General features: G+C 45.4%; 1 protein-coding gene across 1 annotated transcript in view; it reads left to right on the top strand.

Moving 5' to 3' along the window:
* The window catches only part of b4galt2 (UDP-Gal:betaGlcNAc beta 1,4- galactosyltransferase, polypeptide 2), an 83,610-nt gene that overhangs the window by 6,654 nt on the left and 53,530 nt on the right, over positions 1-23,426 (top strand). The window contains exon 2 of the mRNA XM_076293621.1: positions 3,662-4,099. Coding sequence (XP_076149736.1) covers positions 3,754-4,099 — 346 coding nt within the window. The 5' untranslated portion in view covers positions 3,662-3,753. The remainder of the gene's footprint in view (positions 1-3,661; positions 4,100-23,426) is intronic.

Raw genomic sequence — 23,426 nt, 5'->3', positions numbered from 1 at the left:
AGGACATGCTGCATACCAAAAGGGGGTTTTGTGGGTTTTAGAATACACTGCTTGCTACACAAACAAAACTACATGTCTTGTTGGCTTTTTATCACCCCCACCCCTGCAGCTGCACATTGCTAAAAATACAGAGTGAGTGAGGTCATCAAAGTGTGCCGGGTCTCTTTGTTCAGGCTTGATAGCTGCAGGGCTGCACATCCAGAGCTGAGCCTCTCACAGTTCAGTGGGCCCCCGCCGGCTGTAGGTACAAGATCAGCTGTCATTGATCCGAAGACGTAAGCCATACTGCGTAGACTCGAGAGTGTGTCAAAGTGATGGGTGTTTGAGGGGGAGTCATGTGTGCTGTGTCTTGCAGTCAGTCTGCAATGAAACATGAGTGTAAATGAATGTGGCTCTGTTAGGAGAGCAGGCTGTCTGATGGCTGGTAGAAAAGAAAAAAAACAGAAGAATAAAGGGTGCTTCAGGATCTGAATGAGGAGGATCTTCATAATTGAGGATTTGTGTGAGGGTGTGTGTGTGTGCGTATGGCTTTGTGTGTGTATATTTGCTTGTATGGTCTGTGTGTTTGTGTATGTGTGTACAGTAGCACTGGCTGTACGCTGCTGATGTGTCTGCGGTGACCCGGGTAGAGCCGCTGTGGTGGTGGTGGTGGGGGGGGGGGGGGGGGGGGTTGGGTCCAGCTGTGTGCCCTACGGCGGCCGGCCTCCTCCTTAGCCTGCCAGATGTTCCAGGGGCCAGGCAGCTGCAGGACATGCCCATTCCTCCTCCTCCTCCTCTCACCCGCTTCTGCTCGCTGTCTCTCTACTGTGCCCGCAAAACCCCACTCCTCTGTTTAGATGGCATAGCCCTCGAACCATACTCACACTGTGCCCCCGATTCCCTACTCTCCTCTTATCTATTTGAGAGATGTATTTCTGGGAAATATTTCATACTTTAAATCACCTGAATGCCAGCCTCTTTCCCCTGCCAATGTGAAGAAGTGAGGTGCAATTGTGTGGGTACGTTTTGGCAGCCTCTGTTTTTCAGTTCGGAAGGCTGAACTTTGTGCGGTTTCCTTTGGATGCCACTCATCAGTCCTTTTTTTTGCAAAGAAGCTGTTAAGATGCCGCAAGTGCCTTGTAGGGGTCTTGGCACACACAGAGAAGCGTGTCAAAATGTGTGTCAAATGGAGTGTAGCAGATTTGAACATAAAGCACAGTGTTTAACGAGATGCACCAGCTAGGCTACATGCTATGCTGTCATGGATGCTAGGTAACATAACAGGCAGGCAGCTATAGAGGTATAACTGTAAATGCCTTTTTAAACACTTGTTTTGCTGTGTTTTTTTCTCCCCTGATTGCTTTGGGAAGAATCCATGGCTCTGAGATGGACCTAGTGCTATGTTTAGGAGCTAATTAATAATGCAAGTGCTGATGAAGAGTTTGCCACCGAACAGTCTGCCTGCTATTAAAATTTGAACATATACATGCTGTACACATTTTGTTGCCAATTCCTTGGGACCATCTCCTCATGTTGTCAACCTAAAAGCCTGCAGACGAACATCCATTAGAGTATCACAAAAGCACTGGGTGAAATATTCATCTCACAGTAGTCCTAGCCTGTCACAAGACACACTCATTGCTGAAAGATGCTGACACAAGAGGCTCTGTTTGTCATTCTGTTAATTCCAGGTTCTGATCTACTGCCAATATAATAAATTAGGCTCCATTTTATGTTTACTTTTTGGCTGATGGGCATTATTGTAGAGTTGTACAGACCACTGCTCCAAAAAAGCGCTGCACTAATGAGAAATGAGTGTGGTCATTGTTGTAGTTTAGATACAGTTTAGTAATCTATCAGTGACCTGTGGCTGCTATGAAAAAATACCAAATCAGATGTAATGGTACATTATGCTCATTTGGCCAAGGTTTAAATGCCTCTTTTTTTTGTTGTCAGTATAAAAGCAAAATGGCAAAGCAAGCAATTGTCACCTTTTTCACTGGATGTGAAATTAGTCGTTTGGCTAATAGTGGTAAGCACTTTTGCTAGGACTGCAGTTTAACTCATCACAGTGTGCAGGAGCTGATTACTGTGTAATGAGGACTTCTGAGACTTGTAGGAGAAAACGCTGGAAATGTTCCCTCCCCAACCCCCCTGAGTCTTCTGATCGCTTGTTATTTCACACCATTGGGGGTGGTGTCTGTCTCGCCAGTTTCACCCGTTTCTGATTTACTCAGCGTATTGATGGCCCAGATTGTCATGATGTGTTGATGTGGGCAAAGGCATGGTTAATGTAACAGCTTTTCAGTCTGCTCACATTTATGGATCAACAACAAAGGTGGCATATTTCACTCCACTGTGATGGCCTAAATGGCAGTGCAAATGCACAAATGCACACCTCACTCCAGAGCGACAGAAAGCAAGCGATGAAAAAATTGCCGTCATTTTGCCCTTTGTTCACATGGCCATAGACTCTGCGGCTCGAAACGCTTGCTCCCTGTCGTGGGTGGGTACGCCGGGTGATTTTTAGATAGAGCAGCATGGAGCGTACAAGGCCACTTCCATTCATAGCCAAGCCTGTGGCACTCACCACCGTGGTTCAACAAATTATCCAGCGCCCTAATCCCACCCGCGCATGCGTGCGTGCATGCTTGTATGTGGTCTGTGCGTGTACGTCTGCAGATGTGCAACACCACCAGTTGTGCGAGAATGTCTCCCTCTTTGACCCGGGGTCTTTCAGTGGTTGCTGGAGTGTGAAATGAGGAGGCTTTTCCCTCTACGTCTCCTCCGGCGGAGGGAAATTAGCTCCAGGCGGCAGACCCCAGTCTGTTTGGGTCCTCGCTGGCGCGCCTTCCATGCCTTCCATGGGCCCCCCTCTCATCTGCCTGATTGGAAAAACCCATCAGCACTGAAATTGCCCTCTGAAAGGTTTTGATGGCCACCCAGTGTGTCTCTATGTCTATCCCCTGCGCTAGCCCCATCAAACCTAAAGAAAGTCATTTTCTCACCATCGTTGAGCAAATAACCATGCCTAGAATAGACTTTATAGAGCATTTGTTTATTGCTACGTGTGTGTGTGTGTGTTTTTTTTTCTTTTTTTTATTTTTTTGCTTGTGGTTTTTCACTACCATCAATCCACAACAACAGTTATCTAAACCAGTGCATCAGATTTACTGTGTGATGCATACAAATTGCTGGCTATCACTAGGCTAGGCTATTTCAATTCAAAGAGTGTTTGGTAATTTCAGATGAAATGGTCTTCAAAAATAAAGTGGCAAAACAGTCTTGCTTTTAGATAAGTGTCCCCTGTCAAAGGCTCTAATTGGAAAAACACAAAGCAAAAACTACCGAGCGTGGTAACAAAACATGAGGCGTCCCACCATTCATGAGACAGACCTGCCTGTCAGTCATTCCCTATGCAGTGCCTAACCCTAAGCGTCGTCAATCAGCCATGCGTGTCCCAGGTCAAGAGGGACTTTAGAGAGAGCAGTGGGTTAAAGTGCTATTTTGGCTGTTTCAAAAGAAACATTGTCACTGTCATTGCTCTCCCCAGCTGTGTTTTGAATAGATTTTGCTTTGGAGTTATCAACCGTATAAAGAGTATGTGAAGTTTGATGCTGCCAAATGTTACCCAGATCACAAGAGCAGCAGGTTGACGTGAGTTTTCTGTGTGTCTCCGCAGGTGACCTCGCGGAGCCGTCACCCGGGGGATCGGCGCGGGCTGGAGAGGAGTGACCGGATGCCCGTAGCCGAGCAGCGGCCGCGGCCTCGACCATGACCCGGCTGATGTTGGGCCGGACCCTGGAGCGGATCTGCAAGGGCGTGCTGCTCCTGTGCTTGGTGCACTTCCTCATCATGATGATCCTCTACTTCGACGTCTACAGCCAGCGCTTCGACATCTTCAGCCGCTTCAACAACGGCCGCGGTGCCAACGCTTCGCGGGCCAACACCGCCGGCGCCCACCACTACTTCTACTACAACTCCTCCCGACCCAACGCCACCTTCGCCAGCTTCCTGGCCACCGCCGACCAGCTACTGCCCAGCGGCAGATCGGAGGCCAACCACACGCCGCCCACTCCCAAGCCCATCCCGCCGTGCCCGGAGGTGCCCCCTGGCCTGGGTAAGTGATCTAGCCCTTCCAGATTCACTCGACTATGACTATCTGAACCAGACAGCACCTCTCCTTTTCATTTCCTTTTGGAAGGTCTTTGAATAAATTGTCAAATACTCTGAGGAAGTTGACACAAAACAGTCTTGAATGGTCAAAGTAGCTGGATCATCCTCAGGCATGCAGGATCACTGGCTTGGTATGGCTCGCACTGTAGCTTGTTATTAGGTGTATCAATACAAGTAGATGAGCTTTCTAAGCAGCAGAGAGAGATGGAGAGAAAAGAATGGGCTGATGTCCTGATGAAATGGATTGCCAAGACTAGTAGATGGACTATAGGGAATGAGGGATAAAGTAGACAAAATGTTATTACAGGGCTCTACACTAACATTTTTTTTCAGGAGCACTTGTGCGCCCAAGTTAAAAAATTTAGGAGCACAGACAAAAATTTGGGCGCAGTCAGTTCTGTACTTAACTTACACATAATCTAACATTATACTGCAGCTAACAGTTAAAAATGCCAGTGCACCAATTGCGAATATTAAGAATGAGTGACAACATTTAGGCTACAGGAAACAGGATTTTAAAGATCAGTGCCTACTTTATTTTCAGTCTGTTCCATTTTCCTACATTTTGTTAATGTAAAATAATATAATACCATATTTGCATTTAGCCTGTATATCAAGCATCCTGCCAAATGTAGGCTAATTTATTTATTTGTGAATCCATCTATAGCTAAACCAAATATGCCCATGGTGACCTATCTGACTGCATACTGCCTAATACTACTACTAAAACAGTCCATTTCTCTTCCACAAAACCCAACATAGGCTAATCAAGGATATATGTTTTATACTTTTAGTTTTTATTTGAAATATCTGCATTGATGGGGGCAGTAGGCAAACGTTAGGCCTACTTTCGTTTTGCACTTAAGCTTGTATTCGGTGTAAACAAACAAGCATGCGTGGAAGCCTGGAGTTGTCAGTAGCGTTCTACCTTTGAATAAAATGGGAGTATTACGGGAGGCTACTTTTATGCCGGTTCGCTACAGCTATATTTTGCATATTGCAGCCAATACGTCAACTGGGCTAAAAGGCATGTTAGGTTACCTTTCCTTCTCTCACTGCATTCTCAGAATCTCATCCTGTTCCTCCTATATCCAATGAATTCGGTGGATAGAAGAACTAATTTCTTCAATCTTTGCATCTTGGCTGGCTAGTCTAACTTTCCGCTTTTTCTGCGCGCTCTTGGATTTGATAGAAGCGACTACTAGCGAGTCACAACGCGAAACTGCTAACGTTGATGGGAGGTGTAGTTTTTATGCTGCATTCGCGACGTGATTCTATGGTTTGCACCAGTAATGTTTCTCGATGTTGCGGTGTATTTTGTACAAACATTGACATGGTTAGAAGTCATTCGCACCAGTGCGCCTAAATATTTTTTTGCACTCGCACGGCATCCTTTTTAATGCGCGCACTGTAGAGCCCTGTATTATGACCGCCGCGCAGCGCAGATTTTTTCTTTTTTTTTTCTTTTTCGCATGTCCAAATTTCCGTCAAGGATTCCCGGGACACTGAAAGACCGGGGTACACGAAACTTGGTGGGCATGTAACCCCAAATGGATAGCATGGAACCATCATTTTTCGTTTTGATCTGTAGCCCCCCCGCTGGACTGGACCCCCCGAAAGGAGGGTAGGGCAGACACAGTTTTCTGTGAATATCTCGAGAACCGTAGGGTTTAGGAGGACCATTTTTTATTTGTATGTTGATCTCAAGGGGCCATGTCAACCCATTCCATAACCACTCATTTCATGTATAGCGCCACCTAGTTAAAGACAAAAAAGTAAAAATTTGGTGTTTTCATCACAATATCTCTGGATGACATGGTCAAAACTGCACGAAATTGAAAGTGTAGGATCATTATACCTTCCGAATGCATGCCAAGTTTTGTGAACTTTCGTTCATGGGGGGCCTTACAATAAAATGATTTATGTGTACATTTAGTGACCGTACACCAACAAGGATTCCTGGGACACTGAAAGACCGGGGTACACGAAACTTGGTGGCCATGTAACCCCACATGGATAGCATGGAACCATCGTTTTTCATTTTGATCTGTAGCCTCCCCGCTGGACTGGACCCCCCGAAAGGAGGGTAGGGCAGACACAGTTTTCTCTGAATATCTTAAGAACCGTAGGGCCTAGGATGACCAATTTTTTCTGTATGTTTGCCTCCAGGGGTCATGTTAACCCATTCCATGTGCACACATGTGCATAAACAGATACACACGCACACACATACATTCACAGTAATCATACGTATGACACATACTCACACAGTAGACATATGTACGCATGCATGCACATGCACAAACACACATACGCACGCACACACATACATTCACAGTAATCATACGTATGACGCATACTCACACAGTAGACATATGTACGCATGCATGCACCAACACAAACACACATACGCAGACAAACACACAAGCACGCACGCACACACACACACACACACACACACATAAACATAAACATAAACGTGTGCACGCACACATGCATACAATTCAAGAATTTCTCAGAATTATGGACAGGCAAGATGGGGGTGGGGTTGTATAAAATGAATTTTACATGTGAAATCTATGAACTAATCATGTTTTGGTACTTGTTGTCTAGCAGATACCAGTGAGAATTGAGTGTGGATAATGCAATTTAGTGAGACAGTTAGAATCATATAGGCCTTTCAGCGTGATTTATTTTTGTGGAAAAAATGTGCTGGACTGGGCGGCGGTCATATTTTGTACCGCTCTGCGGTACATCTAGTTGAACAGTTACTACACTAAATATGTTCCTGAGAAAAAGTCAAGTCTTTGCTCAATGCATGGACACGCTTATGTGTGTGAGGGAGGATTCACAGCAGACTCCAATTACTGTAAAAGCCATCATTTCTACCTGCTTTGGAGGCAAGGGTAGAATAGATTTAGTGTCAGCGCTTTCCACAGAATGGCTGTATTTCTTTCACAACACATCACAAGCTAAGACTCAAAGTGTTCTGAAAGCAGCACTTAAGTGGTCAACAATATACACAATGCTGTCTTTTAACAAAATATAACAAAAGCAATAACACATTATGCTGTCTTCAAGTTTCTAAAAGCTGATTCTTTTTTAACACACTCACACTGCATTTTCTTTTCTTTTACTTTGTTTGGCAGTAGTTCCGTAATGAATGTTTCTACTAACTTTAACTCGAAACTCTGCTGTACAAGGGAACACCTTAACTTGAAGAATCTACTTCATCAGCTGAAAAAAATGATAAAAACACTCATTAACCACAATGTCATTGTAAGGCATTTCCGAGGCCATAATGAGCCGTCCGTTGTCTAATGAATTTGCAATGGCTGCGAGCAGCAGGCCTGCACCACCCATATCTTGCTAATGAGTTTGAAGCAGAGCTCCTGAGGGGCCTTGGGAACCATGCCGAGTCCACCTTTTTATACCTCTCTCTTCCCCCCCACCCCCTCCTTTGTCCCGCAGTCTAAGTTTTGCTCGCCTCTCTTTCACATTATATTCCCTCACTCTCTCTCTCTCTCTCTCTCTCTGTCTTTCCCACTATCTCTCTCTCTCTCACTATCTCTCTCTGTCCCTATCTCTCTCTCTCTCTATGAAGTTGCTGTTTGTTGACTGTATTTGCTTGAGGGCCACGTCAGCGTTGGTGGATGGCAGGTTGTTTATGGCCTTCCTTCTCCCTCCATCACTCTGGAACGAGCACTTGATGGACTGCCTCTGAAGCCTGACCCAGGGCCACGGTCCTCCAGTCTGGAGCTCACCGCCGTCAAGGGGGACAGACACAGTGGGGGACACATAACCACACTGGACACACTGCAGTGTGACATGTCTATGGAGAGACGAAAGCACAGAGGATGCTTTGTCCCTGGGTCATCCCAAGGAGAGAGAGCCATGTCATGGTCTGAAGTGCGTGATGTGCAGTTTGGTTCATGATTGATTTACCGATTTTCTGAAAAAGCAGGACTGAATGTGCCATACATCCAACTGCTTATTAGAGATGAGAGCTGATTTTATGTTTGCAGGATAATCAGATGCACAGTCAAATAAACTGGGGTTCTATAAGCATGACTCAAAGTGAGCAGCACAGGTGACATTAAATTGTGCCAAAGATGTGATTGGACAACCACTGTTAACAACATACACATTATGGTGTCACAGTAATTGTGCTTTTGAAAGACCTCATATGAATGCCTCAGATGTAATTCATATGTTATTTGAATTAATCATCATAAGTTTTGTAACATATGGTAGACATCCATTTGCAGTAATTTCCATTGCCATGTGGTAGATCCCAACTGTTATGTGTTAGTGCCAGAAAAGACTTTGTAGTGAAGCAGACAGTAGTTGAGAATTAAATGCTGATTTCTAGTTGTTGACAAATACCCAGAGTTTGTTAAATTGGACAAACAAATCATCCCAATTATATCTGACTGCATTTATAGATTTTAAAAACATCATATAGGTTGACACATGTACAGTCAAAAATAGTCATTTTTACATAACCATTCATAAATACCTTATTACTAACTATAACACTTAGCTTAGCTTAAGTAAGTAGGACCTAACATATTTACAAGCAGCGCTAGCAGTTATTGTTATCTAAATGCATTAAGCCTATGGCCATTTAATGAGCAGAGCCTTATTTATAAGTCTGGCTGTTCCTATGTGGGACACGATAGAGAGCTCGAGAGGAGCGCGGTGTGCAGGGAACATGTGGCAGGACTGGGCTTCCTGTGTGCTTGCTGGCCACAGGTGCAGCCTGCTGTAGATGTTCTGGAGCAGCAGGCCCCGGGCGAGCAGCAAGGGCCATCTGTAGACTCCGTCCCAGCTGACAGGTGCTGCTGGTGGGGGACGGTGTGTGCTGGAGGATGGACGTTAAGGACAGACTGCTCAGAAGCTGGCACAAGAGTAGGGATGATAAAACAAACGAAGACCAGAAAAGAAAGTGTGAAAAATGAAACAGAAAATAAATTGTGCCTCATATCGCCCTAATTAAGTTCAGGTTATCACAAGGGAGCCAGAACTCACAATGTGGATTTGCTTTTTTTCCCCCCAAAGATGCCGTTCTTATCTGTGCTTTAGTTACACCTCTCCTCCAAAAACATCTTAATGAAGCTAAACAGTCTGCCAAACCTGATTTGTAGTATGCCAGAAACCCCCCCCCCTTATCCTGCCCGCACACCCATCGACTTCCCCTGTCCACCCTCCCTCTCCCTCTCTCTCTATATATAAAAACAATCACACATAGTGTCCAGTGAGTAATGCCTCGGGGCCGGGCGAGCTCCAGACGAGACTGGCACCTGCGCCCATGAGGGTGGACAGATCATTTTCTCCAGCCGACCTCTCGGGAATCACCGCCACGAGCGGGGGAAGCGAGGGAGGAAAAAAGTGTTTATTTGAGGAGTGGAGCGAAGCAGTGGAGCAGGACCACAGTGAGAGAGGAGAGGAGAGGAGGAGAAGAGCGGAAAGATCCTGAAATACTTTCAGAGGACTAGATTGAGTTAGTGTGTGTGGGATATGTTGGGGGGTGGGGGTAGTATGGGGGAGATAGGGATAGATGGGTGGGAGAAAAAGAGAAAAACAGTGAAGGTGTTTTCGATGGTTTAGCAGTCGCACACGCTGTAAGCACAAAGCTTGGCTTTTGCCTGGGGCCATCGACTATATTCCTTACTTAGCGAGAGGCAGCAGAAGCATTTTTATCATCAACCCTTTACCAGGGGAGGAGGAGAGAAGCTGTGTTGGTTCCCTTCTGTAAAGTCCTTTAAAAGCTTGCCCTGGTTTCTTATTGTTTGTTATTGTGTCTGTTTGTGAATGCTCAGTAGTCAGTATACAGCATACTGTATATATTGTATATACGCAGCCCCAGTTCACGAGGGCAGACAACAGCATCTACATCCCTAGGCTCAGGGACCTGGGCATTCACACTCAGATGCAGCCACAAAAACATGTCCTGCTCTGTCTGTCTGCGACTTTGCGCGCAGGAAACTCTCTTTACTTATTCATCAATATTCTTCGCCGCCCTCCTCCTCCTTCTCCTCCTCCTCCCCCTGTGCCTTTATGTTGTTTTTTCTCCCCTCGAGTTCCTGCTAAATGCCAGGCTGAGGCTGTGCTCGTTGCTGCCAGGGCTGGTCGCTGGCACCCCAGGGCTTGGCCAGGTTCTCTGAATGAGAGCGTATTATAAATAGCCGCGAAACATCAGGCCCAAGAAAACCCCCCCCCCCCCCCCCCCAAGACTACCACTTCCGTCCTCCGTGTTCACTGAATATTTTGTTCAGCAGACTCCGTGCAAGACATGTTATTAGTGGCCAGAACAGAACACCTTTCTGGGCTTTTAAAGGCACTCGCACACTGTGACAGAGAAATGCCTTTTTGTCACTTTGTCATGATCTCCAAAAGCTTGCCTTTTTGTTTTGGGTGATACATTTGAGATTGTCAGCTTGTCAGTGTCATTGTCATTGTCAGTACTGTTATTCTTATTTAATGAAATGTCTGTGCAGGATTATGTTTTCAATCCTCAAAGTCTGCAGGTAGTGGCATTATGTAATTATGTGCTTGTTAACTAATCCGTATAATAAGATAAACAATTAACTGCCATATTATGTGGGTACACAGGATGTGTGCCACATATCTTCCTGCCCATTGTTTTAAACTGATGAGGCCTGTGAAGGAATGAGTAATAAAACAATATTTAGGCTTGCATGACTGCCAGATTATTTTCTCTCCCTCACATATGCACAGCCATAATTAGAAGCTACTGTATATGACCCTGACAATGATGGCAATGGCCTCACATCTCTATTAGCTGTATTGGAATGAGTCATCTTCCTGTTTCCCCATGGTCGACCCTAATGAACAAATTGTTATCCTCCTGCCCAGATGCGTTGTGAGCACACTGTAACATCATCGGCAGGGTTGAATTGATATCCGGACCAGGTGCCATGTGAGTGTGGTATCATAGACTTGTGTGAGCTGTCCACGTTCCCCAGAGATGGATGTTTCCTTCGTTCAGCTGATCTATAATGTGGCAGTTCCATTTAGATTGTCACATCAGGTCAGAGTCACCGAGGAGCACAATCAGTGGTAGCGAAGGAACAGCGTGGCCTGGGCAAAATTGGGCCTCGTGCTGGAAAATTGCTTCTCATTACCCCAAGGCTGCCATTAAGAGGTTCCTGTCCCTAACTAGTTAAACGACAAATGATGAATGACAAAACAGAAATGTGATATTGTCATCTCTAAGTGGATTGCAGAGGTGTATTTTCCATTTTCTCTCTCTCTCTCTCTCTCTCTCTCTCTCTCTCTTTCTGGCTTTCTTTTTTGTAGGATCGACACTGTGTCCATGTTTGTCTTAAAGCTTTGCTTTAGTAGTAGTGGTGGTGGTGTTGGGTGGGTTCTGCACTCTGGGTGTATGGCTGCATTAAAGATACATGTGCAGGCCCTGCTCCTTATCTTGGCTATGATGAAATGCCTGGCTCGTTCACAACTCACTGATTTATAAAAGCAGCAGCAGCAGTAGTGGAGGAGGAGGTGGAGGAGTCGGCACAGCTCTACACAGCCACTGCACTAGTGGAACGTTCCCAGAGTTCATCATTTATTGAGGCCAAAACTGGTCTTCTGTGGTTTATTCATGCACTTATTTATTTACAAGCCTTATTTGTTCAAGTCTGTTCTCATTTCTTGCTGGCCAACTTTGAGACTGCTGATCCCGCAGAGGAAGCCGCCGTGGGCCATTTAAAAAAAAAAGATTTGAGAGACACATATTGGATTAGCCCTTAGACCTGTTAATGCAATGAGCTCGCACAGATTACTATGAGAGTAAGCTAATAGGATGAGTGGAATCTGTCTCACTTGTATGTCCAAGAGGGCAGACCCAAGGTGTTACGCGTAAAGAATGCAGGTAAATACATTTAAAAGATCGATAGAATATATTCATTCAGATGTGAACGTGTGCTCCTCACTTCGTAGGGGACAGCCATAGAGTGACATGCAAACTGCTACAACAGAATGTGATGGTAACATGCTTCTCATTCTTCATTTGTCATTTGGTCTGTGACTGACTGTGTACCGTTATTCTGCATGCATACAGTGTGTTTTTGTAGTTTTTCTAATGACATCTTTGCCCAAGGCCTCCTTGTTGTGGAGCATTATAGAGACATACAAATGACTACAGAATCGCAAGAGTGGTGAGGACTGCAATGATTATTTGCAATGTGTTTGAGGTGCCCTTAAGAGTATCTCTGCTTTCGTTTGTGCGGTTCTGAACTGAAACAAATGTTATTCTAAGGCTCAATGGAAAGATTGCATTTCTGGATATTCTTTTAATTTAGAAAATGTATACCTTAGATCTAATGTGACTTTGTACCAGTGTTATTTTAAGGCTGTATTTTTAGATTTTCAAATGCATTTTATGGATCTTTTTAGAAGGTTTCTAGCATTTGTCTTGGAAAGCTCATAAATACTGTACTGTAGAACACATAAAAAACATGTTTATTCCAACAACATCACCATACAATGACTGTTGAATATGAATGATAGAGCTCCTGTATAGAGATTGACTTGTGACTCCTCTCTGAGTTAATTGATAGGGAGGGATCTGTAATATCTTCCCTTGCAGGGCTTCTCTTCTGCTCCTCACTCTGTTGTGGCTGGTCCTCAGCCATAGGGCCTGCGTTCAATGAGTGTGGTGAAATAAGCATGTACATCTGTCACCTCCATATACAGCACAGGCCAAAAATAGAGATGGCCTTTTTCACTAGAAAGAAAATAAATGCCACACTCAATTTATGTAGGTGTCACCCCCCCCCCCCCCCCCCCCCCCCCCAAGCCATAATGCTGCTTTCCAGTTTTTTCCTCCCAGTCGTGAGAAACACCCTCGGAACACATTCAATTGTGGTGTGCTGGCTGCGTCTGTGAACTCATCTATGCTTCTTTCCAAGTGTTTCTTTGCATTACCATATGGTTGGCCTCAGTATCTGATTCATAGTTCATAAGACTTATGAGTTATTCTGAACACAATAACAGGCATTGTATTCAACAGCATTATTTGAGTTTTTCTTCTACCTCAGCATTTCTCAGTATGATGTTATTATTACGACCATTATGGAACCATTACACCAAATGTAAAACTACAGTCCCTTCAAAATTGTATACAGTTAATGGATGATATTGGTCAAAACATTCAAGAAAGCATTATACAGGGCTTACAGCCCTCGCCAATAGAGAAATATAGTAGGAGTGGACAATATGATTGGGTTGGTTAGTCTCCGCACCTTTAGCGTCAGCACCTGAGACCCAGCAACCCCTCAAAAGTGCTCTTCACCACAAGCTCTCTGCTTGTCAGATTACCAGGAACTTGTTGCTTGCCAGGCGTGTCTGCATTGTTGCAATTTCAAAAAAATGTCCATGAAGTTTTTCATCATGGACATTTTCATTAGGTTCTGTCTCTCTGTTTTTCATCACAAGTCGCTTATTTTTTATTCCGTACACTTTCTCTCTGTTTACTGTGTATGTGCCGAGACAAATCTGATCAGTAGATATAAGGCCCTGTCTTCTGCTGACATGTAAAGAGGGACTTCAGGTAATGCCATCTGGACTCAATCTCTGGCTACTGACACTGGGCACAGTATACAGTTCCTCATGGACAAGTCAGCTTTAATCCAGTTTGAACCAGCAGCGCTCTGAAGATTATCTCAGACAGTTGCTTGACCACTCAGACTTTAGAGCTTTAAATTAGGCCTAAAGTATGTTTTCCAGATGGAATTGGTGTTTAGACATTTGCCAATGTATTCAGGAGGGAAATGCATGGCAGGGCTGGGAAGTTAGCATGTACATAATTAATTTAATTAAAATGAATGCAGCTTTGAAAGGGATTAAGGCGATAAACCTTTTAAGGACATGATTATGGTCCAGTGCCTAATGGTGGCATTGCTTCAAATTCCGAGATTATTTTAACTGTCATTTTCTAAAAAACATAAATACCAAAAACCCAGTCTTCTGTATTGCCCATAGAGTTTCTTCTAATCTTTGACTTTGTGGCCAAAATGGTTTGGAAAATCCAAGCAAAGATATCAGCTCCTGCACATATGCATGCTTGGTTTTCTTTTATAATAATGATAATAACAATAATTAAAAAGTGTTTGTTTGTATGGTGCCTTTTTCAAACCCAAGGTCGCTTCATAGGGGAATAAATAAACAAATATGACACACCATCAACAATGAACGCAGAAAATAATTGACAAGAGACAACAATGACAGCATGACAGACAACCATAGCAACAAAACAACAAGCAACAGTGCCTACACAATATAATTGATATGATGGCACAAAGAAAGCACAACTGTTCAAAAAGTTGGCAGAGGAAAGGGGTGGTAGTGGTGGTGTTTTTTGTTGTTGTTGTTTTTTTTGGGGGGGGGGGGGGCTATAAGTATCAGTAGTGTATATTTAAGAGATGTGTTTTCACCTGTGTCTTGAAATAGGTGATGTTGGTGTAATGTTGTGAATGAGTGTTCCAGACTCTGGGGGCTATAGCACTGAAAGATCTGCTCCCTATGGTGGCTCACCTGGTTTGGGGGACAACCAATAATCCTGTGTGAGATCTTTTCTTTTCAAAGGTGGTTTACAGTAGAAATTAAATGTTTCTGAAAGGCTACCTCAGCCGCAAAACGTGCCAGGACTAGTTTATTTCAGCCCCCGTTGAACAGCTCTAGGTAATTGGATTCAGAGAGATGTAGTGAAAGACGTCCAGCAATTATGGGCCGTCTCATAAATCATCTGGGCTCTCTGGACACAGTAATGCAGCAGGTTAGAGCGGAGCTGCAGAGCCCACAGTACCCAGTCAGCGGAGTGAGGCAACAGAGCCAACTCTCTGAGGTTACGGAGCAGTGGGAGGGTTAGACAGACACTATTAACATATGCAGTAGCACGTGCATACACACTACACATTATCATACAGAGTGGGGGCATGTAAACTGTAGAGTTGTTTTCATGTGTCTCTGCTGCTTTACCAGAATCGTTTGAAGATGTTTTTGAAGAAGAAGAACCAAGAAGGTTTTGCAAAGCCTGCTTTGTTGCTCTCCACCCCTCTGATTTAATGGTACTTTAGAGAGTGTTATTGTGTAACACCTGTCTTTGTCTGTGTCCACACCTGCTCACTAAGCATAGGCCTACACAGCGCCAGAGCCCAGGCCAGTGAAGCTATTTGTTGACGTTTGCGAGCGGTGGTGTCCTGAGGTTGTGCCAGGGTGTGTGTTGTGAGGAGCTGGAGGAGGAGGAGGTGCGTTAGGCTGAGTAAGTAGGTCAGCACAACCTTTCTCCAGCATCTCGTGCAGACCCAGCAGCCGAGCGAGCAACGCTCCCTGAAGCACCGCAGCTGCCATATTGATCAGGTTCCTTTGGTGTCTGGAGACGACGCTGGAAAGCCTTTTCCCCTCATCAGAGCCACTGGGTTCTCAAGCGGCGGTTGTACTGGTGATAGAATTTATCTGAGGTGCTTGGTGATGGTGGATGAAAAAGGTCTTGGCAGCAGTGAAAGGTCATTGGAGAAATGAGCTGGCTTCTGTAATGTTTGCTTGACTGATTTTGCATACATTTCTCAGTCGTCAGATGGAACAGGCCTCTTTGCAACGAATGCTCACCAGCAAAAGATGACTTCCGGGAAACCAAGGGCAATTTTTATTAAACGTTTATTTGAACACATTAAAAAATGGTGTGTCGTAAGAAAACGCCATAATATTGAATTTTCACACTTTAAAAAATGTGCACTGTGCCAGTAACCCTGTAATTACACAACTGGAATGAGTATCGCCATCTTAATTAGCACCTCGTGGAATCCTTACAGCCAAGCTTTCCAGTGCTCATTTGATGTGGAGAACATTGATACTCTACTCCATAGAGAAATCTAACCAAGTGGGTCTGAGTTAACTTGGGTTGATTGGGGTCATAACTGCTCTAGAAACTGGCTCTTCGGAAAGATAAAAACACACTTTTTTTTAAGACTGAAGCAGATCTGCTGCTGACTGGTGAACAGAAAGAAAGAGAGAGCTGGAGAGAGAGGGAGGGAGGGGGAGAGGGAGGCAAAAACAGCCCCTAGTTCCCTGGACTCTCCGTTTCAAATCTTCTCTTTGGATGCTGTTCAGAGCTGCTGCTGGTTGCAACCAAACGGTCGGTTCGGGGCTTTCAGTCCAAACCATTTGGTGTTACAGGCCCTTCTGCTCAGCACTCCATCCAGCTGGCAGGGGAGAGGATGCTGCATGTGGTCCAGTTAACGCGCCGGCCGGCCCTCTCTGCTGCTGCTGGCGGCTGGCCGCTGTGTCGTGGGCTGGCATCAGGCCCTGAAACCTTATGCCCCACGTCCCAATTAAAAGCAAAACTGTTGTTGTTGGGTGCTTGATTGGGACATGCAAGCTTCCCACTGCCGTGGTGCCAGTTATAATGGAGGCGGCATTGGTGGCACTGTTGGGTGGCTGTGTTATCTGTGCTGATGGTACAGTTGGTTGATTCTTTTTGACTTTGAAAACACAGCAGAGACAGATTTTATTTTTTGGATACATTTGAATTGTAGATATGGGGAGCAGAGGTAGTGACTGAGTTAATGTTTGGAGCAGTGAAAATGTGTGGTTAGCTGTGTGTGTGCTTGTTGTGTTTGTGTTGGTCTGAGTATTTTAATTTGGCCTGTCTGTATAACATTGTATCTGTGTCTCCACCCCCCCCTCTCTCTCTGAGTCTGTATATGCATGTGTGTGTAGTGTACAGTATGTGCTCATATGTCATGGTGCTATGAATTTGGGAGTGGAGTGTTCTATCACAGTAACAGAGCTGCTCCACTGGCTCAGGCTCCCCAATCTGGTGTTTCTGATGTCCCTCTTCTCTCTCTTTGTAACTCTCTCTCTTCTCTCTCTCTCTGTAACTCTCTCTCCTCTCTCTCTCTCTCTTCTCTCTCTCTCTCTCTCTCTCTCTCTCTCTAACTCTCTCTCTCTCTCTTGCTAACTCTCTCTCTCTCTCTCTTCTCTCTCTCACTGTCACTTGCAGGTGGCATACCTACAGTACAGTAGCTTCAGAACTAGAGGAAAGGACAGGGAGTGCCATGTACACTCTGTGTCTCACAAACAGGACAGTGGAAACAATGTGTTGTGCTAAGAGATCTAGGGGAGGAAGCATAAAAAAAACACTTTCTCAGGGGGAAAAAACAAGACTGTGGCCATTCTTCAACTTCTGCCAAATGAAGCCTTGCTAATTATTAATTATAAGTGGCCAACAGTTTGCCTAAAGGGCATGGCATGATGGCTCAGAATATGCTTCCCCGGGAGAGTGAGCACAGTGTGCTTTTTAACAAAAAGCTCCCGAACTGTTAACCCCCCCCCCCCCCCCCCCATCAGCCAAGTCACGCTACTTTATTAGTTCCTGAAAATGTACCCTGATTATGCCCCATTTTTTTATTTCATTATCTACCGCCGTTTGTGTGGCTGGTGATAAGAGGAACCTATGTGTGTGTGTGTGTGTGTGTGTGTGTGTGTGCTTGGGGGAGATAGCGGTGAAGCGCGGATGATAAAAACGGTCGTCTGAATTCTAATTGTACTCTTAATCTCAGCCTCTGGTGTCTTTCCACTTTCCATGCGCTCTGTTCTCCTCAAGAGAACACAAACCTGGAGGAGTCCAGCCAAAAAAGAAATGTATCAACGGCATGGCACCTTTTGTGTGTGTGTGGGGGGGGTTGTGTCCAGCAGCAGGGGTGGTGGCTTGACCCGTGCGGTGTGGTGACCTGGAGTATAGCGGACATCCTTTAGCCCAGCAGTCATCGCTAAAAGTAATGGCCACAGTTAACGGAGGTGTCATGTGTAATACATTGTGCTATACATCATGTGATGAGGTCATTTAGGTGCTCGGGAAATAATCCAATGGAGTGTACAGCTCACAGGATCAGCATGCTGCACGGTGGAATCTTTCTAATTCCCTTTGACACCAACGTTTGCTGCTGTCTGTAGAGTTTTAAGGGATTGCCTCATGTTTTTGATTTAGTCATTTGTTCATTTGTGAAGATGCCAATTTCTACTGCGGACATCTTAGGTTTTGTTTTGAAATACTTTCACAAGACTCCCACAACTTGCTCTACTGTGTCCAATTCAGCCAGCCAAGAGTCGTGTAGTTCAGGGGTCCCCAACCTTTTATGCACCATGGACCGGTTTGATTCCTATTTTTTTTTCACGGACCGGCGGGGGCGGGGGGGTTCGGGGGTTCCATGTTCCATATTCCATATGTGTTGTGCATGCATTAGCTACTTGAAAATAACTAGCTCCAGTTATGTATGAACAGTGAAGGTAACGATCTCTTGTGAAAAACGTGAACTTGAAGTGCAAATTGAACAATATGAACTATGAATATTGAAAAACTTGAAGCTACATCTATAAGTGTGAACATGCTTAACAAAATATGGGAACAAAACATGTGAACTAAACGTGCATTACGAATATAATCAGTGGGAGCCCTGCTTGTTTCCCTGCAACAAGAAGCTTCCATCTGGGGGTGATGGAAGACAGTGACACCCTCAGTGTGTTTGAAATGTCCAGTCGATTGCGCAATTTGGTCTTAGTTGCAGTCATTGCCGAAAACCGGGCCTCACATAGATACGTGGTGGGAAACGTTTTCAGCGCTTTTATGGCTATCTCGGGATATTCTGCTTTGGTTTTGATCCAAACCCCCGCCAGAGAGGTTTCCTTATACACACTCTTAAGACCACCGTCATTTGCAATTTCGATCAACTGCTCTTTCTCCTGCGCTGACAAGTTAGGACTATTCGGGATATTGACAGATGGGTTGCGGACCCACTCATTGGTTTGCCGTGGATCTTTGGAGGATGGGAAAGGGCCCTGCCTCAGTCTCTCCCAAAACCCCCACTACTGTTTGGAATATATCAAATACACCCCGGTCCACTCGTCGTCCCCACAAATCAAGCTTGGCTTTAAATGCAGCGACTTTATCTGCCAGTTTAAAGACAGTCGTCATTCTCCCCTGGAGTGACAGGTTGAGGTCATTAAGCAACCCGAATATGTCACACAGGTAAGCGAGTTTTGACACCCAGTCCTCATCACTAAAATGTGCAGCTAACGGTAACTTTTTTTCTGTAAGAAATCTCTGAAGCGGCTCTCACAACTCAAACACTCTGGCCAGTTGCTCATTCTAGCAGTTTAGCTAACTTCGTGTGACACTACCGTTCGCCAAGAACTGATCAAGTGAAGTGAGCTGACCTGAGGCTGCGCAGCGCTGAAGGCAATACGTAAAAGTGTTGAAGGCGGGACAGACAGACGTAAGAAAATAGACCTTCCAAATGCAAACATGCGTGCAATCAAACAACTGCATATAGGCCTATGCCATGTAAAAACGTGACATTATTGCGAATTAAATTTAGTTTAGTTTGCATGCATTTTTTTTAAAACTCATGTCGTAGGCTACGGCCCGGTTAGGAATGTCCTGCGGCCCGGTGGTTGGGGACCGCTGGTGTAGTTAACAATGCAGTACAGTGACACAGTGCATTCAACACCAGTGGTACCCATAAGGCCATAAGGCTCTGAGGCCTTGAGAAGAAGAATCTATAAAGGTCTTAAAGGTCTCCCAGGAGTGAGCTTGAACGGATATGATGGAACTTAGTGAAAGGAAGTCATATAACTAGGAACCGACATTTCCAAGAAGGATATTTTCCTCTAAAAGGATGCAATGTTAGCATCTTCGTATGATTCTAATTAGAGCCATATAGCGAATTTTTATTCTAATGTGACAAAGTAAACCATCCTGTGGTTCCTTTAGATTACTTTGTGCACTGTTGGCAGAGTTATTACCCTGCTCCAATAGAAGGGATCTGTAGTTTGTATTTATCACATGCAGCAAAATATGTTTGCTCTAATGGCTTTTCTGCTTCATTAAATGTTTTAATCAATTATTGATCGCCTTGTTTCTTTGTAACCCTGGAGTTGAAGCAGTTCTAAACACAGTCTGGGTTAGGTGATTGTGGTGACCAGAATACTTGGTCATCGACTCCTGGATCATTAAACAGTTGCTAATATGCAGAAGCTTGTCATATTGCAGGTAGAGGACAGGAAAGGCTTGGCGAACACCCCCCCCCCCACCCCCCACACACACACATACATTTTTCTCCACCTCTCTGCTCAGTATTTACTTAGAGGGGTTTATAATGTGAGAGATTTCTATATCTATCATTATGGGTGTTCTTCGTCTTCGCCCCGAGTTATTATTACACCATGACTTTGGTCAACTCTTGAGGGTGCCGTAATTCAGTGCTGGCTGGCGTCCTTGAGATCTCGGGGAGAGAGAGTCCGGTCGCAGCTGCTGCAGCGTCACCGAGGAACACTCCGGAGTGCACTGAGCGGAAACGGCACAATTTCACACCGGTTGGCTCCCAGCGAGCGGACGGAGGCATCGGCGGGTTACGGAGATTGCCGGGAGCGGAGGAGGAAGAGGAAGAGGAGGAGGAATTGTGTGGATTGCTCTGCGGTGCTGATCCCGCCAGCAGGCCAGAGATTTGTTATCAGAGGCAGCGGAGGGGAGAGCCGCGTGCTGCGCACAGGGCAGCACTGTCCTCCGCCGTCCAAATAAAAAAGAGGAGAGAGAAAAAAGAAATAAAAAAAAACAAGTCCTCTCCCTCCTCCACTGAGATGGGCTCAAGTCCTCTCCCTCCTCTACTGAGATGGGCTCGTGCCAGTCCATGAGAGGACGTTTCCCTTATGCCAGTGAAAAGCCAGGCATCCATCCATGGCGTGTGCTTGTGTTCTTGTGTTTTGCTGATGTAGACACGGCCGAAGCCTGGCAGAGGGTGAGGGGGCAGGGGCGGATCCTGTTTGTTGTCACCTATGGAGGTGGGTGTTGGCACTGGTGGTGTTGGAGAAAGGTGGTGTGAGCATACACCACCACAACCCCCACCCTCAGCCCCCCCCCCCCCCCCCATCATCCCAACCTCTACCACCCCCACAGATCCTACACACACACACACACTCTCCTTCGCTCCACTCCCCCCTCCTCCTCCACCACCTCCTCCCTCCAGGCCGGTTGGCTCCGTTTCTGTGGCTCCACATGAAAGGGCGGGCTTGACTGGGGGAGAAGGCAGCTGGCGGCCGAGCACAAAAGCGCCCTTTCTGCCTCCCCCCGGTCTCCCTTTCAGCTGGGCCCTTTATGGCCAGGGCTCCGGCCTGTTTGGGAATCAGATCTGTCACGCGGACAACGGGGAAGATGGAATCCGGTTGCTGTGGTTTTGGCGCCGAGAAATGCAAAAACTCCAGTCAAAGGAGTGGCGTGAGGGGAGAGACGGATTCAGAGCCCACTGGAGAAATGTTCCCAGCATGCACCTGCCTTCCAGCCCCACTTCTTTGTGTTTTCTTTATCCACCTTATAATAAACCGTCTGATTGATTTTCTGCCTTGAGCAATAGTTTCATGCCTAGTTGGACATCAATTACAGCATGCTTATTGATCTGCTAGCATTTTTTGTGAGTTAATGTAAGGTGCATTTTGGTTTGTTTTGCAAGTAAATGTAGTAAGTGTTTTACTCTTTCATGTTTTCATGTTTTCAAAAGCAAAGACAGATGTCCACAACCTCAACTCCTAGTTTTCATAGTGCACCATCTCAAATGCATGATAGCAGTGTTGTGGTGCAGGACTCTCCCAATGCATCACACAATTGACATCAGGACATTTTAAGGTATGATCACATGCATATATCAACTCCTCATGCACAGTGCTGCGAATATGAAAAGGCCTACGTGAAGAATCTCAGGATCATCGCTACCGCTCCATGTTATCCTAGAATTCATTAAGTTCCTTCAAGCGAAATGAGATTCCTCCGACCGAATTGCTCTCTCAGAATAAGCCACAGCCTGACCCTCTCCTCTTGACAACCATCATTACCACAGGCAGGCATCCATCTTCACCAGGCACAGCCAGACAGGCCAGCAGGCCGGCAGGAAGAGAGTGACAAGTCAAAACACTACATCTCCACACAGGGGCTTTATTTCCTCAGCTTTCCATTTCAGGTGCTCGTTTCATGGTTGGATCTTAACGGCTCAATTTGTTTGGCTTTTTATTTGTACTGTTTTATTTGTGCACAGTGAGATGGAGTATTGTTGAAGGCACAGGATGTTGCAGTGCGTGTGTGTGTGTGTGTCTGTGTGTTTGGGTGTTTGTGTGTGTGTGTGTGTGTGTGTGTGTGTGTGTGTGTGTGTGTGGGTGGGGGATGTGTAAATGTTAGGCTGTTATTCAGTCACTGAGCCTAATTGTGGGCTTTGGTGTGACAAGTCACTTGTTTAAGTGTGGGAAGCTTTGGTGATTTAGCAGAGCATACACACATGTATCTCACAGATTGATTCACAGATCAATTGCGAGTGAGTAGTGTGTGTGTGTGTGTGTGTGTACGTGTGTGTGTGTGTGTGTATTTTTGTGGGAGCATGTATGTTTGCAGTTCAGGTGAAGATGCCATGAGGGGTGGGTGTGTGTGTGTGTGTGTGTTAATGTTGGCTCTTTTCTATGTGTCCATATTCCAATTACCCACTCTTTGCAGCTACAGCTTTCACAACTCCAACCTCCACCTTATTCTCTCATTCAGACTGTGACTTTCCTCAGCCTTTCTGGGTCCTTCCCACCTGTCACACTCATTAGACTGCTCCACTTTGAGGAGAGAAATGTCACACATCAGGTGCATAGTTCCTGACCTTCAGTATCTGCAGGTGGCTACCTTTCTCTTTTTTTTCTCGCCTCAGCACAGAACTGTGAAGACTAGGCTATTATGCGAGGTGGGTTAATCAACCGAATGAAAGGGAGATTTTTTATTTCTCATCCCTCACATAGTCATGTAGCTCTGTTATGCCTGGGTCTTTTCTTTATGTGAATTGAAGTGTAACGCTGCTCTTAATTCAGCTTGGTGTCATTGGTGTTGAGACTGGCTTACAGTCAGCGGTGACTTCACATGGTTTTTCTAAAGGTTTCAGAGGACGGTTAATGTACCAGAGGGATCGTCTCAGTAATGAATAGCGCGGCGCTATGTCCATCAGCGGGGTGCTGGCAGGACAGTGGGGCTTGGCGAAATTCAACACGGCATGAAATGCAATCACCTGTCTTCTGTTCTCACCTTTAAAGCAATGTTCTGTGCAACAGTGCACCATTCAGTAGCCTAGTTCGTAACACTAAACCCCTCAGTAGGCTGACGTAGACTTTTGAATTATTGAGTCAGTGGAGTCAATGAATTATTGAGACCAATGGGGTTGCATTTTAATCTG

The sequence above is a fragment of the Alosa pseudoharengus genome, unplaced genomic scaffold, assembly GCF_046254945.1.
Source record: "Alosa pseudoharengus isolate Yale_2024_CS ecotype anadromous, Long Island Sound unplaced genomic scaffold, YU_APseudo_1.1 YU_APseudo_1.1_scf_2, whole genome shotgun sequence".
Lineage (NCBI taxonomy): Eukaryota > Metazoa > Chordata > Actinopteri > Clupeiformes > Clupeidae > Alosa > Alosa pseudoharengus.
This window is presented reverse-complemented; position numbering and strand designations above follow the sequence as displayed.